Source organism: Odocoileus virginianus, chromosome 17 (genome assembly GCF_023699985.2).
Source record: "Odocoileus virginianus isolate 20LAN1187 ecotype Illinois chromosome 17, Ovbor_1.2, whole genome shotgun sequence".
NCBI classification, from domain to species: Eukaryota; Metazoa; Chordata; class Mammalia; order Artiodactyla; family Cervidae; genus Odocoileus; species Odocoileus virginianus.
Window position 1 is genome coordinate 33141212 of NC_069690.1, and position 16073 is coordinate 33157284.

A 16073-nucleotide genomic window follows, 5' to 3' on the forward strand; every position below is an offset into this window, starting at 1 on the left:
TTCCTGGGGTCACAAAGAGACAGACACGACTGAGTGGTTAAGCACAACATCCATTAAGTTGGTGATGCCATTCAACCATCTCATCCTCTGACATCCTTTTCTCCTCTTGCTCTCAATCAGACTGATTCCATGAACAGAAAGGAGACTCAAGAGTAGGGAACGGTTTAGGCTTTACCCAAGGCCACCCGTTAAGCAAATGTTAGCTTTAGTAATAAAAGGAGCCAGGTGCTCAGATGCAGGGCCGCTGGGGGAGGGGAGAGTTGGAAGAAATGGCCATTAGCTTTGATCCTCTCCCAGCAAAGGTCAAACTCCTGGCCAGAGAGGTCATCTGGAGACGTTTGCCCTGGAGCCTGTGACGGTAGCTGCTCATGATAAACAGCTCCGGATATGTGGAGAGCTATCTAGAGGTAAAGAGAGATAACCCCGGGATGGGGGGGCGGGGGGCGGTGGTGGGTGGGGGGGAGAAAGGAGCTATTTGTTAAAGCTCCAGAAACAGGGACTTTGGGACAGAATCTGAAACAAACATTTTGTCCAACAGAGAAGCACACTGCCTCAGAAGTGACTTCTCTGTTTGCCAGGGATGCAGGAGGAGGCATAGCCCCCGAGACAAGTCAGCCTGGGTGGCTTCCCTGCAAGCTCAGACCGGGGCAATTCAAAGAGCCAGGCTGGACTTCTGACCCCAGATACCTTCAGCAGCAGGTTCTTGACCTGAACAGTTCCGATCTATCGACCACTCTGGAAGCTGAGTCAGATTTCTGAGTCTTGATGTGCTCCTTTCTAGGAGGGAAAGAGGTGGGGGTGGGTTGGGGTGGAAGAGTGGATTCTGCTAGTTGCATCAGCTGTGGTGTGACCTCTGACATTTTCTTTGTTCCAAATAGACCAAGCACACAAAAACTAATTTTCCTGGCTTAATAAAAGAATGAGTTGGAGGTGGGGAGGGTGGAGGATTGGCCAGGTGGGGAGAAAACTGGGGCTCGGGTGAAATGGACTGTGGTGGGTAGGGAGCACTCCCTGGGGGCCCTCCCCCTTGGTGAGCTCCCCAGAATCGGCTCTGGTTCCAGCAGGCCCTGCCTGGACACCCTGCACGAGGTGGTCAGTGGGCAAACCAGCCCTTCATCACCTGCTGTGCACCCAGCCCAGTGATGGCCAGTGGTTCTCAAGCACTTTCCAGGAGTCAGGTCCTATGCTGTGGATTTTATCAACAGGTACTTCACTTGTGCTTCTGAGGAACTGACAGCTGCCCACAACCACGGAGCTGGTGTGTGCATCAATGCCAGAGTCCTTTCTGTATCATGGTGGGCCTGCCTCTGCCCCATCCCAGGGGTGTTGTGGAGGTTGCACATGATTGGGCACACGGTGGCAGCTCACAAATGCCCTGGGCTGGCAGGTGTGGGGTGGAGGGGAAGCAAGGGAGAGAGGCGTGGGCTGGAATCAGATGGCTTGCCAGGCTCCCAGGTATGTAGCAACTAGCTACAAAGAGGGCTCTCTTGGGACCCAACCAGCCAGTAACCCACCTACTTTCCAAAGCCTGTTCCCTCCCACTGTCCCCCTCACCACTACTCCAGCCTCTCCGGGATTTCTGAAGGACCCCTCCTGTCGCCTAGCACCTGCAAAGGTGAGCCCCTTCCTGCCCCCGAAATCTGCATGTCTGGCACCTTCTCCAGCGCTCAGGCCTCCCTCGGGTCCTTCCCTGAGCATTCCAGGGCAGTGCCCCCTCACCTCTCCGTTTTGCCATCCCGGCTTGCAACCATTTATTGCTGCTCGGCTCTCATACCCCAGGGGACAGTGAGGGCAGCCCCGGTGAGTGCTCGAGGGCCAGTGGAGGAGGGTCGCCGACTTTTGAGGGGCGTTCCCACCCCTCAACACTCCCCCTCCGCGCCACAGTCGGCCCCCAGGAGGGACTAGGGGCTGAGTCGGCCAAAGTCCAGGTCCTCAGGGGCTAGGCAGCACGCTACTTAAACCTACGACCCGCCGCTGGCGGCCTCCAGCCAGACGACGGCCAAGAACAGGAACAGGTCAGTTGGCTGGCCGAGTGGGTAGCCGGGGGCTGGGGGCCGGGGGCCCACAAGCAAGGGCCCCGCGGCTGCGTGGCAGCCTAGGGACCGGCCAGCGCTGCTGCGCACGGCCCTGGGACTTGTAGTTCTCGGCTCCGCGAGAGGCTAGCGCGAACCCGGGCGCTCGGCGCTGCGCGGGGACGGGGACTACATTTCCCAGAAGGCCGGGGAAGCAGGGTCACGGCGAAAGGCCCCCGGCCGGCGGCACTTCTCGGGCCCAATGGGGCCGGTTCTGGGTGTCGGGGGCTTCCTCGAGGCCCAAGCGCGATCCCTGCAAGGCAGCCCGCGGCCAGCGGGCCCAGGCCGGGCGGGGCCCGTGCGCAGCTCGGTGGCTGCGCCGGACTGCTGCGGAGGCCTCGGCAACCTAGACTTCAGGAAGGTACAGGGCGCGGGGCAGGAGGGGTGTCGCGGGCGGGGCCTCTTCCTACGCCGGGGGGGCGGGACCGCCGTTACCAGGCAACGGGGGCGGGGCGCCGGGGCGGTGTCTAGGGCACCGCGCGTGGGCGCGTACACCTGTGCACCTCGGGGATCTCGAGGCTCCGGGAGGGCGGCGCCCTGAACCGAGGCCAGAGGACGGGCCTCCTCTCTGGTGGATGAACCGGGAGTTCGCGGCCTGCCGAGCCCCGCGCGGGACAGGCCGGGATGGACCGGGCGGACCCGGTGCTGGAGACCCTTCGGCCCCCGGCCCCCTCCCTCGGAGCCGCCTCTGAGACAAGACATGCACGTTTCCGGAGTGTGCCACTCCTGGTGGAGCCCCAAATAGGTCTCTGCTCGAGGCCACCTTGTGTGGTCCATTCGGTGGTACCTCTGGTCCTGATTGAGAGCAGGTGTCCATCGAAGAAAAACGCACAACTTGAGGGTTTCGAGTTATGTTCTGTTGAGGGTCTTCCTGCGGACTGGAGCCCAGGAAAGAGCCTCTCAGTAGCTCTGAGAGACTGTTCCAGGAAGATTAGGGAGGAACCAGGATATATAGAAGTTTTTGCTGGAAAAACAAAACCTCAAAACATGTCGTGGAACATCAAAAGATAACTGCTAATCACACACACACACACACACACACACACAAGAAACAGACATCTCTATCATGATTTTAGTGCATTTCTGGATCTGGGAAAATGCAAGAGTCTGGGCTCCTTGAAATTATTCCTTAGATCTCATCCTGTCTGGGGCCAATCTCCTGCTTTTCTCTATCCTAACCCCCCTCAGGGCACACCTGGGTTGGCAGCAGTGGCCAATGGCCTGATGGGGGCAACTTTTGTTGCTTACTGGAATGGCAGGTGACATTCTTTGTTGGTTCTCACTGACTTTTCACTCTAGTGACCTGGAAACCTAAAATTCTCTCCCGGAGATAAAATTGGTCAATGTTTTAGAGACTGGCTGATGGGGAGGGGGACTGCGAAGGTGACCTCTGATCTGAGCCCTGAGAGATAAGCCAGGGGGTCAGGTGCTCTGGTGGAGGGCTGGCAGAGCCAAGGCCGTGAGGAGGTGGATTTGTTCCGGAACAAAGAGAAGCCTCACGTCTGTCCCCAGGAAGTGCCAGACAGCCCAAGGGGATGGGAGGAAAGCAGAGGAGGGGAGGAAGACTTATTATTTCAGAGAACTTTCCGTGAAGTGCTAGTTCACTCCACATGACTTGGGCGGTTCAGAGCGAGCTCTCCAGTGTAATGGGCATCCAGATCCAGGTGAATGTCACCAGCTGCCCTGGGAGGACGAATGTATCTGACGCATCCTTTGAATCCTAGGTTGCTGATGGCGTTAGAGGTCTCGAAACCCATGAGGTCCATGGCTTGCTATGCTTTCTATCCTAGCAGATCTCAGACGAGAAGGGCAGAGATCTTGGAATGCCAGAGGGGACCCTTGGAATTGCCCAGCCTGGGGTGGCTGCTTCATGGATGAGAACTGTGGAAGGATGGGCACCGTTGACTAGAGGTGGGGAGACCTTCAGGGCTTTGGGCAGTGGAGCCCCTGCAAGGTTAATGTCTGAGCAAGGCCTGGCAGTGGGGGAGGGGGAGACTTCCTGGGTATGTGCAGGCAGGTCTCTTCTGCTATTTCTCCCTTCCCTCTGGGGTTGTGCAGTGGGACCGACCTGGGAGCTTTCAGGAGATGGGTCAGGGTGACCCTCACTGGTTAACATTCCGTTTTCCACTGCTGCCCTTGGTGGTACAGTTAAGCTTCCTGTTGCCAACAACATTCCACGTTGTCTATTTGTGCCGCTTGGCAGCCCTCCTCCCTCCATTGTCAGAATCTCTGGTTTGAAGAGATATTGTCCCCGGGATGGTTTCTTTGCATCCAACACATCTGAGCTGCAGGCTGGCAGCGAGCTGACCCTGCCCTGTCTGATGGCTGGGGCGGGGGTGGTGGTGGGGGTAACACAGTCATGATGAAAATCCAAACTCCTCTAGTAGCCACAGTTTAACAACAAAGAAGAAATCGGTGAAGTTACTTTTAACAATATATTCGATCCAGTACATAAAAAAATGTCATTCCGTCATGCATCACCGCACGACCCTAGCAACCACACAGCTGGCGTGGGTGCAGTGCCCTTGACCAGTAGCTCCTGGGCCTGCTCCAGTGGGTTTGGAATCAGGGCTTTGTTTTTAGCTTAGAAAGTACACCCGCCCCCCAGGCTGAGGAGTGTCCCTGCTGCAGCCTCATTGAACAAGGCCCTCTCTACCCTGAACTTGGCTTGGCTCCTCCTTGGCTCAGCAGCCGCCTGAAGCTCGCTGGCTGGTGGGCGATGGAACCAGACAGAAGAGCTCCGATGGGGCCTCACGGTGCCAGCTTCTTGGGGAGCCCGGGCTGCCAGGGCACCGTTGGGGACTCCACTCATGCCCATTTCCAGATGGTTCCCCAGCCCTTGTCCCTTGTGAGCGTGGGTGGTGTAGGTAGGTGTCCAAAGGGGCCCTTCAGTTACCTGCTCTGTAAGATGAGAGCTCTGTCAGCTGTGAAGTTTGGGTGACCACACTGAGGGTGGGTGGTCTTCCAAAGGCAAGGTTCAGGCTGCGTCCAGGCCATGCTTGGGGGCCAAGCCCCTTGGGCTGCACAGTCCCTGTACGTGACTCCTCTGTGCATTTGGGAGGCAAATCCCAGGGGGTGTGGGGCATGTCGGAGCTGTCTTCCAGGGTGAGATGTTTGCCTACTACACAAGAGTTGTTTTTCAAACTGTCTTGGCATTATCACATTGGTCGGAATAAACATCAGGCCATTTCTTTGGACAACTTATTCTGTGAAGTTCTCAAGGATGTAATTTTTGTCTTCAGTATTTTGGGGTAAGAGTCCAGACCTTTGGCAAGTCATGTCAATGTACAGAGCATTGGTTTCTCCTGCCTCTGTTGAGATGGCCATATGACTTTTCCTCCTTTGTCTGTCCATGCAGATGTTGGTTGTCGCACCAGCCCCGCATTCCTGGGGTGACCCCCAACTTGGTCCTGATTTGTTCTCCTTGTATACATTGCTGGCTTTGAGTTTCCATCATTTTGTTCAGGGTTTTGGAGGGCTGTGTTCGTGAGGAGTATGGTTTCTGGTTTCTAGTTTCTTGTAGTGTCTTTGTCTGGTTATAGCATTAAAGGAATGCAGGCCTTTTAGTAGGAGCTGGGAAGTGTTCTGGAAGAGACTGTGCGGAATTGTGGTTCTTTGTTCCTTAAATGTTTGGTAAAATTCATCACTTGGCCGACAAAGGTCCATCTAGTCAAAGCTATGGTTTTTCCAGTAGACATGCATGGATGTGAGAGTTGAACCATAAAGAAAGCTGAGTGCTAAAGAATTGATGCTTTTAAACTGGTGTTGGAGAAGACTCTTGAGAGTCCCTTGGACTGCAATGAGATCAAACCAGTCAATCGTAAAGGAAATCAGTCCTGAATATTCATTGCAAGGACTGATGCTGAAGCTGAAGCTCCAATACTTTGGCCACCTGTTGCGAAGAACTGACTCATTAGAAAAGACATGTTGCACCTGTTTCCCCCACTTATCCCTGAGGGGAGGGATCCCCTGTGGTCCTTCTGGAGGGTGGGAGGGAGCCAGGTCTGCTGCCTGGAGACCTTCTGTGCCTGGTGCCCCGATAGAGGTCATGGCTGCCTTAGTACAGAACTTCGTGGCCCTCCTTCGTGTGTCTGTGCTGGTGCGGGGCTCACAGCACTGGTTTCCTGGTAAATGTCTCCTTGGTTGCTGGGAGACCCTGAAATGGAGGGTCCTGCTGGAGGCCGACACACTGCCCCCAGCCTATCCCCCGCCCTCTGTGCTGAGTGGTATGTGGGTCCCACCTGCGGTCGATGTGACTTTGACTCCTGGGCCCCTGCTGTTTGTTTGGATGTCACAATGTGACCCAGGTGCTGTTGACTTGCCACGTCTGTGTACCCCTCGCATGGCAAGTGGTATGGTCCAGCCTCTGAGCCCCTCACGGAGTGGTGCCGGGGTGCAGTAGGCAGAGCATCTCTTCTCCGTTCCAGCGCCGGGACCCTGCAGCCCATGACCTTGGAGCCACAGGGGCTGCATCGTTAGAGTTACCAAGAGCAGAGGGCCAGGACTTCTGCGGCTTTAATAAGGTGGGGGGACCCTTCCCATAGCTGAGGTGGCCCGGGGGTGGGGTGCAGGGTTCTGGGGGCGGCACTGGGGACCAGCCTGCTCTGCTCCTTTCTGATGGGGTTTTGGAGGGAGGGCCTCCTTTGGTCACAGGGATGACAGCAGCCCGAAAGGGACCTGCCGGCCTCAGAGCCTGAAGCCGGGAGGGGCCCCTCTGCTGCCACCTGGCCTGTTCGTCATTCTTCTCTGCTCTGCACGCCCCTCTCTGGGCAACGCAAATCCCCCTTCAAGGTGACCAGCTGCTTCCCGGGTGACAAGGGCCCTGGGACCTGGGTAGGGGCCACGGTCCTAACTGGGGGTTGGGGGGGACCCGGCGGGATGTCGGCTTCCAGTGGCCTCAGCCAGTGTCTTTCTTCTGCTCACTTGTCTGGCCCCCTAGGGAATGTTCAGGACTTATCTTTGCCCCAGTGCCTGAACCTGGAATCTGGAATCTGGAATCTGGAAGGGCTGGTTGACCTGGCCTCCGCGAGCCTCTGGCTCGCTTGTCTCCGAGCAGGCATGACAACAGGGCTGGTGCTGCTGAGTGCCTGCCCGAGGTGAGGCGTGGGCACTTACGCGTCAGTAGATGCATGTCCATCTTGCTGCAGGGGCTTAGCTGGCAGAGTCCCACCAGAGTGGTGCCTCCTGGGGGTGCTCCGTGTCTGCTGAATGTAGATACCTGAAGCCTGGCAGGAGGACCTCATCTCTCCCTGGGCCCTTTGGGGAAAGGGAGACAGTTCCCAGTTCCCCTGCTGACTTTCTTTCCTGAGGTGTAATTCATGTAGTGATATCTGCCCAGATGGAGAGTTCTCATGTACCCCAGATTACCCAGGCTCCATCACCCCAAAAGACCCCTCTGCGCCCTCCAGGCAGCCACTGGACTGCGTGCCTGCTCCCTCCTGCTCACCGGTCAGAGCCTGGGTGACCTCGAGCCCCTGGCCACCATATGCACCTGCTCTCCACGTGGGCAGGCCTCACGCTTGACCCTTTGCCCTCTCTCCTTCTGGCCTTGCCAGCCCAGGGTCACTTGTGGGGCAGGAGGCACAGCCTGAGGACACAGGGCTTCTGTGGGACTGTGGGGTTTCCCATCCTTGTTCAGGTGTCTGCTGGCTGGTAGTGAAAAGTGACAGGGGATGGGACTGTGTGAGCAGCGGGGCCTGGAGGATCTGACCCACCAGCAACCTCTGTGCGCTTCTCCATAAAATGTGATGGGTGTCAGGGTGGACACATTGAGTCCCAGGGTTGCTGGCATGGCTGCAAGGAAGGGTTTTTGACTCTCCTCTGCTGAGTGGGAACAGTCCGCTGCCACCTCTGGGCCCTGGCAGTTAGGGGCGTTGGTCTCCCCATGGACATAGTCGCCAAGCTGGAGGCTTTGGTTTCTTCCTGTTCAGAGGAACTCCTTAAAACAGCATCTGCTGACAGTGACACTCTTATCATCTGCAGAAATGCCACAGAAGCTCCCGTGGGAGTTGTTGCTGTCATAAACATGTTGAGAAGCACGTTTTGTGTGCTGGCCCTAAGCTGGACGTGGTGATTCAGAGGACAGGCTGGGGCTGGGGGCCATTAGCGGGAAGTATAGTTCACGGAGTTGATGAATGTGATCGAATATGGCACAGGTCAGAGCTCAACTCCCAGCACGTCCCTGGGCTCTTCATTGCACATGGCTGCCCCCCCCCCAGCTCCGCCCCCGGGGACGGGACACTGACCCGCCTTGAGTGGGTTCCACCCCTGGGTTTCTAAGGAACTGAGGACTGCATCCACACCCCTGGTCAAGGCTTAAGAACCTTGCTTGATTTCTCAGCTTAAGAGTTGCCAGTAAAATACGTACTTAGGAAGCACAGCATCTGGGCAGCTGGTGAATCTCTGGCCTCAGAAGCAGAGGGGTCTGCAGGCTCAGGGCCGCTCCCTGCAGGGCCCACTCATGCTACCTGGGCTTCTTTCTGTCTCGCTCTGAAGTCAGAGGGAGGGGGTTGAAGTCCCAGGAGCACAGGCAGCCGAGATGTTCCTTAACCACCCTGTGTTTTACTGATGGTGAAACAAGGGCCACCATTCACCCAACAAACACTCTGTGCCAGGCAGATGATACAGAGATGGGGAAGAAATGGCCCCTCATCCGGAGGAACCATCACCAAACAGGGACAGATGGCCAAATGCTTGTGATGGGGTACATACTGAAGACACAGGCAGGGGCCATGGCGAGGACATGCTCTCACTAGATCTTGAGGGATGAATAGGAGTTTGAGGGACAGAGGGTATTTCAAAAGGCATTTGAAAAGGTTCAGAACACGCTATTTGTGGGTGGGGGTGGCAGGAAGAATGGCAGGTAAGACTGGTGGAGGGGAATCCATCAGGGATGTTGGGCTGGGTGGGGAGGCATGGGTACTGGTGTGGCAGGAAGTGAGGCTTGGGAGCCAGCCCCTTCCTGGGGGCACTGGGACACTTGGCAGAGTTTTGAGCAGGGGGATGATAGGGGCACCACCAGAGTGGACTTGCTATGAGAGAAGGGACCTGGAAGTGAGGCAGTGTGAGCAGGAGGAGCACTGGGGCCAGTGAGGCCCCTCCAGCTGTGAGGGTCTGCTTTTATGGAGGGGGCTGGTGCCGGACCTCAGCCCACTCCATTGGCTGCTGAGCAGGACCCAAGCAGGACTCTGGTCCATCCTGCCCTCCAATCCACACATACACAGACAGCATTTCAGTGGACAGAGCCTCACAGTCAGATGTGCTTAAGAAACGTCCTCTGGTCCAGCCACTCCTCAAGGCTTTGGGACTGGTGGGGTCTCCCTCAGGCTGCAGCCTGTCCTTCCTAGGGGCTTCCACACCTTGGCAGGTGCCACCTGGTTGGGGGGAAGCTAGCCAAAAGGGTGGCAGCCTACAGGGTGCCCTGCTGTGGCCCATCCAGGCAGGGTCCTGTGTCCAGCCTTGCTCCCCATGGTTGCTGAGGGGTCTTGGCCATCCTCTGTCTATCCTGCACCTGTGCTTCCATGGCCCTGGCCTGGGCCAGTGTGCCGAACAGTCCCATAACTCTGCACCTCTGGTTCTTGGCTCAGCCTTTCTCCTGTCTTGGGTGGTCAACTGAGTCTGGCTTTTCCCTGGGCCCTGCCAATTGACAGAGAGAGGAGGCCACATGGGAGGGACATGCCAGCATCTGAGCTCCGAGACGTTCTCTAATCTCTCGCAGCCATGCTCAGCGGCATGGGGAGCTGAGCAGTGCTGGGAGTGGTCACCTGTGGAGTGTCTGCAGGGCTGGGTGGCCTGAGACAAACTCTTTCCGAAAGAATGAACTGTGTCTCTGAGAGAAATGAAGTGCAGACACCATTGCAGGTGATATTATGGGAAAGACCAGAACCCCCATGGTCCTGACTTTCTTCCCAGTTGAGGCTTATATTTATAGTGAATTGCATGTGAACTAAAGAGCCTCTTGATGAGCGTGAAAGAGGAGAGGGAAAAAGTTGGCTTAAATCTCAACATTCAAAAAACTAAGATCATGGCATCTGGTCCCATCGCTTCATGGCAAATAGATGGTGAAACAATGGAAACAGTGAGAGACTTTATTTTCTTGGGTTCCAAAATCGCTGCAGATGGTGACTGCAGCCATGATATTAAAAGACACTTGCTCCCTGAAGGAAAGCTATCACCAACCTAGACAGCATATTAAAAAGCACAGACATTACTTTGCCAACAAAAATCCATCTCGTCAAGGCTGTTGTTTTTCCAGTAATCATGTACAGACTGAGAGTTGGACTATAAAGAAAGCTGAGTACCAAAGAATTGATGCTTTTGAACTGTGGTGTTGGAGAAGACTCTTGAGAGCCCCTTGGACTGCAAGGAGATCCAACCAGTCCATCCTAAAGGAAATCAGTCCTGAATATTCATTGCAAGGACTGATGCTGAAGCTGAAACTCCAATACTTTGGCCACCTGATGCAAAGAACTGACTCATTGGAAAAGACCCTGATGCTGGGAAAGATTGAAGACGGGAGGAGAAGGGGACAACAGAGGATGAGATGTGGCATCACTGACGTGATGGACATGAGTTTGAGTAAGCTCCAGGAGTTGGTGATGGACAGGGAAGCCTGGTGTGCTGTAGTCCATGTGGTCACAAAGAGTCAGACATGACTGAGTAACTGAACTGAACTGAACTGCATGTGGAGAGGTACCATGGATCTCTAAAAAGAAAAAACAGAGAGTGATGCAGTGACTTAGCACTCAGAATGTCGTGGTGTCTCATCCTTTTTAAAGAAAGAACTCAGTGCTTGAAGCATCTGGCTGTCTCCTGCTTGTCCCCAGAGGTGGGTGGGGGGCGGATCTCAGTTCTGTCCCCAGGGATGTCTGGGCCATGCCTGGAGCTGATTTTGGTTGTCATAGCTGCAGAGGGCTACCAGCGTGGAGTGGGTGGGGGCCACAAAGAGTGAGTGGCCAGAGGGTGGACAGGGAGAAGGTGGGGGAGACCCGGCCCAGGCACAGGAGGGGTGCTCAGCTGTGTGGTGGTAGTTCCTGAAAATGCACAAGGGCTCTGGGGTGCTGCAGCTTCCTTATCCATTTGACGTGTGTTTGAAAACAAGGCAAGTTGGCACAGACCTGGTCTGTTTAAATTCCCTAGTTGCTTTGGGAATGGTGCATCTGGTTTCCCCAAACTCCTGTGATGCATACATGTTCCATTCGTGCCAATAGGAGCAGCCATGCGCACAAGTGTATGTTCCCGGGCCGGTGCCTGGAGTTGGGGACCCCCCCCCACCAACACTTAGGAGCGCAGTCCAGCAGGTGGGAAAAGCCACTGCTGCTCTTTTCATCTGGTTCTCAGATGCTGAGCATCCTCACATAGGTGTTGGCCCCTCGGGTTGGCTCTAAACACCCCCACAGGGTCCTGGTTACCCCAGTGGGGTTGCTGCTCCACCAGGTGCTGGACGCTCACCTTCAGAGTCACTGATTTCCTCCTTGGCTTCCGCTGTGGCTCGACCGCCCTCCACCAGGCACAACACGGCTGGCTGGGTTTTGCTTTTTATCTTCAGATTTATGAGATTGCACTGTAGTAACTTTTGCCGGACTTGGACGCACCCGAGCCTGCCGGCCTGTTCCCGGAGGGTAACTTTGTTTCTGAGCTCTGGGCTTGTCTTCTCTCTCGTGTTGGCCAGGCGGGGCCAGGTGGGGCAGGCCCGTCTCCCACTGACGCCACTCTGTCCCTTCAGGCAGACCTCTGCATTATGACCCGGCTGCTCGGCTACGTGGACCTCTCGGAACCCCACTTTGTGGCTGCCGTCCTTGCCATTGTCTTCAATCCTCTCTTCTGGAATGTGGTAAGTGCACCCAGGGTGGGCTGCGTGGATGGACAGGTGGATGGATGGACAGACTGGCGGCTCTTCCCTCCCCGTCTGTCTCTGGTCAGCGTGGGAGCATCCTTCTGTTTCCCTGCCAAGGTCGGCACCTGGGGAAGACACCCCTCCCCTTGGGGTCCTGCCACATCTTGGCTTTAGCAGACAGCCCAAGGCTGCCCTGTGTGCCTGGTGGGGCCCTGCTCTTCCGGTGGATGAGTTGGAAGGTCTTGGCTGGAGTTTGCTCCCCTCCTGCTACCTGCACAACAAAGCCATCTTCTTGTGAATCTCCCACCCCAGCACCAGATGTGCTCCGTAGCCATGGTCACTTTTCCCACATGAGGTTTCCCTCAGAGTGGTCTGCAGCCCCTGGGCTGAAGGGCACTGGGGAGCAGGAAGGAACCCACAGCAAGTGAACCTGGTGGCAGACCTGTGCCAGGTCATCTGTGGGTGTGGGGCCTTGCAGGGGCTGGGTGGGAGGTGGACGGAGGGCAGTGGGCTCTGGGCCCTCCCTCTGCCAGCCCTTCTGGGAGACAGCCCTCCCCGGCAGGATGAGGGGAAGCTTTCTGGGGCCTCTGGTCTGCTGTCTGCAGCAGCATCTTGGGGGTGGGGGAGAGGCCACCCCCGAGGTGTCGGCTGGCAGAGCTGTGGACACCTTATGCTCACCTCCAGGACGTCGGCACACACTGTTCCAAGCTTTCTTCATCTCAGGTGGCCGCTCGGTCCCTGGGGCAGAACAGGACATATTTGCATTTGGTTGACGAGTTAGATCTTCTCTTCATCTGGTGGGAGCAGGGTGGGGGTGGGGCTGCTCATCACAAAGAGGCCACAGTCAACGCGCCGTCCCTCCCGACAGACAGAGTGGTCTCCTTGAGGGGAGGGACACGCGCCCTGAGCAACGTGCTGTCCCTCCGTCCTGACAGACTGGTCTCCTTGAGGGGAAGGACTTGTGTCCTTTTCCACAGGCCCTGCTGGTTTCCGTGACACATGACCACTGGCTGGGTAGTCCAGAGCATCAGGGACACTCTCCCCCAGCTCTAGGGGCCAAAAGCCTGAAACCAGTGAGCAGTTACACAGAAGCTGGCATCCGGAGTTGTCCCAGAGGCAGGCAGCCAGCGGGGTCGGGGCTCCTTGGCTGGACTGAGCTTTGGGAGGAGCCAGGCGGGGGTGGGTGCGGAGGTGGACAGGCCAGCGGTCCCGAGGAAGAACCCTTAGTGCTGGCCTGCACCCTAGTTGTGTCTCAGGCAACAGCGAGATGTGTGTGAGAGGTGCACACGTGACTGTACACGCATGTGCACATGTGAGCACGGGGAGCTGGGCTGGACGTGGACAGGCTGTCTGACACCCTTGCTCCCGTCTGGCTCGGAGTCTGACTCCGAGGGCATGGCTGTGCACCCACTGGGCTCGACGCCGAGCTGGATTTTTGCAGAGCTATGGGTTGTCTGGCCTCAGCTCCCAGTGGGGACGGTCAGCCCAGTGTCACCAGGACCCGCGCTCGCTCCTCTGGCCTGGATGTGCCATAGCATGTATGTGCATGTGCTTCTTAGGACGTGGACATGTGTCCTCAGATGCAAGCAGCCCTGCCTGCCCCATGGCCCAAGCCCTGAAGGGAGAGCTGTGTGGGGCTGCGGGCAGCGGCCGGGCTAACTTTAGAGTCTAGGGGTCTGAGTGGGGCGGTGGTAAAGCATACATGGTGACTGGTACATATGGTACCAGTTGGCTTGCCAGGAGCCCAGACCGTGTGGTGGGCAAGGGAGCGAGGAGGGAGTCCCAGCGAGACCCCACCTGATTGGGCTGCTCTTCCTCCCGGGTCCTTATACTCCAGGGGTGCAGCCCGAGCTCCTCTCAGTCCTGCCGGGGTGTGGGGGTAGACGAAGCCCCTCCCCTGGGGTGCTTCACCACTGGAGGTGGTGGCGGGCAGTGGGCGGCATTTGCATTCGAGCTTGTGTTGATTTGGCAGGACAGGTGTGGTGGGTTGGTGGGTTATCTCTGGAGTCCTTGCTGCATGGAGGGGCGGTTTGATGACACACACACCCTGGGTCTCCTCGTGTGGCCCCCACCCCCCCGCCTTTGCAGGGTCTGCTTCCTCCGAGAAGGGCCTCGCCTTTCCCACCAGCCCTCCCTGAGCCCTGGCCCCGCCAGACGTCTGTGGGCCCTGATCCTCGTGAGTCTGTATTTCACCCCCTCCCTTAGACTGAGGGCTCCTGGGAGCTGAGGGCAGGGCCTGACCCAGTAAGTTATTGTGGGTGAGCCCTGAGTGGCCTGGGGGCCAGAGGCCAGGCAGTTTCTCCATTGGGGGCGAGTAGTAGGTCCTCCCACTGACCTACAGCGCCAGCCTGGCTGTGTCGTTGGCTTTGTCCCATTCCCTGGTCCTCCTCTGAGGCCATCTGAGATTCAGGAAAAATGTCCAAGGGGTGGAATTTGTCTCTATTTACTGCTCACTTGCTGCCACTTGCCTGGGCCTCAGCTGTCTCATCTGAGGTCTGGAGGGTGTTGGGGCAAGGGGTGGCCTTTGTCCAGTTTGCCTCTAGGGGTGGCCGCCAGGCAGTGTGGTGAGCGGAATGGGTGTGAAGGGTCTGGAAGCCCAGGCCACACTCGGCCAGGAGGAGCAGCTGTGGGAGCCCGTTCCTGCTGCGTTTCCTCTGATCCTGCCTCCTGGCCCTGAGCCTCAGGGGGGCTAGGGTGGGAGGCGGTCAAACACCAGCCCGAAGACCCTGGGACTCGATGCCCAGGGCGCCTCAGGGAAGGGTTAGGGTTAGGGTTAGGGAGATGCCTTGGGAGATGAGCTGGGGGGGTCACCTTGGGGCTGGGCCTGTCCTCGCTGCCTCTGGGACCCGCCCCGCTCGGGGCAGACCCACCCTGTGCCCGGTGGGGACGGAGGTGAATCTGCCCGCCCTCAGCTCTCCCTGCCCTCTCTTGGGGTGTCATGCATGAGCACTGCTTAGCATTGGGGAGCATGGGAGGAAGGGGTGCAGGCAGAGTTCCCCTACCCAGTCCCTCTGCTCTCGGGTCTGTAGAGTCCAGCCTTGTCCTGCAGATCTTGGGCGAGGTGGCGGGTGGGGGTCAGCCAGCTGCTCTCAATGTCCCCACCAGCTTTGGGTGGGGGACCAGGGGACTGCACTGCAGCGAGGGGGGCAGGACAGAGACTGGGGGTGCTGGGGGCAGGTGTACTCACTGATGGCCATCCTGGACTAAGCATTGTTGTCACCACCTCCCAGATGGATTTGATGTGCAGACTCCGGGTGGGGGGCGATGGGCAGGTCCACCCCAGGTTTTTTCAGAAGTGGCAGCTAAGGACCAGAGAGGTCGCTTGACCTGCCTAGGTCACACAGCTGTGAGAGCAGAGCCGAGCCTGACAGCCGGGGTTCCTGCCCCTGTGCGTTACCCGCTCCTCCCTGGCCACCTCCTCCCTGGGCCCCCTCCTCACCGGGCCCCCCTCCTCCCCAGGCCCCCCTCCAGGAGGGCCTGCCTGGTGTAGACACAGCCCTGAGTGGCAGGCTGGCTGGCCCAGCTGGGGCAGGACCAGGGGCCCTGCTGGCAGGAAAGGCCCTCCTGGTCCCTGTCAGGGGTCCAGCCTTGCAGCCCCACCCCCTGCAGCCTAGGGTGCGCCTGCCAGGCTGGTGTGTACCCCACCCTGACAGTGTGTGGGCTCTCTGTGGGGCGGCCTTGAGAGGCAGCCACCTGGGAGGGGTGCCGGGGGGGGAAGGCTCAGGTGACCTTGGGCCCATCCTTGGCTGCTTGGCCCCAGAAGCCAAGTGCAGCTGTGCCCCTGCCCCCTAAGTCCTCCCTGCCTATCTCGCCTGCCCGGGGAGAGGCGTGGGCCTCTGAGCACAGTGGCCTGTCCTGCTGCTGAGGCCTCCTGGCCTGGACCTGGTGGGAATTTTGGCTTCTCTGAGCCAGATTTTGGTTTTCTCATCTGTAAAACAGGCACAATCATCAGGGTCTCAAGGTTGGACTAGAAGTTCGCTTGCAGCTGGCTGGCAGCTGCCACCCCTCCTCCTGTCTGGCCACCTGGCCTCTCCTGGTCACTCTTTGTGGCCGGGCTGCCCGGGTGATGGTGCCATCCTGCAGTGACAGGGCTCCACTTGCGGCTCAGCTCTCTCCATTGTCAGCCACACCTGGATGCCTCATCAGTGCCTCTGGAGCCCGTAGCA

At 57.8% G+C, this 16073-nt stretch overlaps 1 protein-coding gene across 8 annotated transcripts in view; it reads left to right on the forward strand.

Annotated features, from left to right (window-relative positions):
- Nucleotides 1-322: 322 nt before the first annotated feature.
- PEMT (phosphatidylethanolamine N-methyltransferase) overlaps nt 323-16073 on the forward strand; it is a 36101-nt gene continuing 20350 nt past the window's right edge. The window contains exons 1-2 of one of the 8 annotated variants that reach the window (XM_020914173.2): nt 323-407; nt 11797-11904. In XM_020914173.2, coding sequence (XP_020769832.2) covers nt 369-407; nt 11797-11904 — 147 coding nt within the window. In that variant the 5' untranslated portion in view covers nt 323-368. Of the gene's footprint in view, nt 408-1436; nt 1456-1531; nt 1616-1913; nt 2016-2232; nt 2434-6371; nt 6596-7081; nt 7169-11796; nt 11905-16073 lie in introns of those variants that run through there. The other 7 variants (XM_020914179.2, XM_020914186.2, XM_020914176.2 and 4 more) reach the window with 7 other exon arrangements.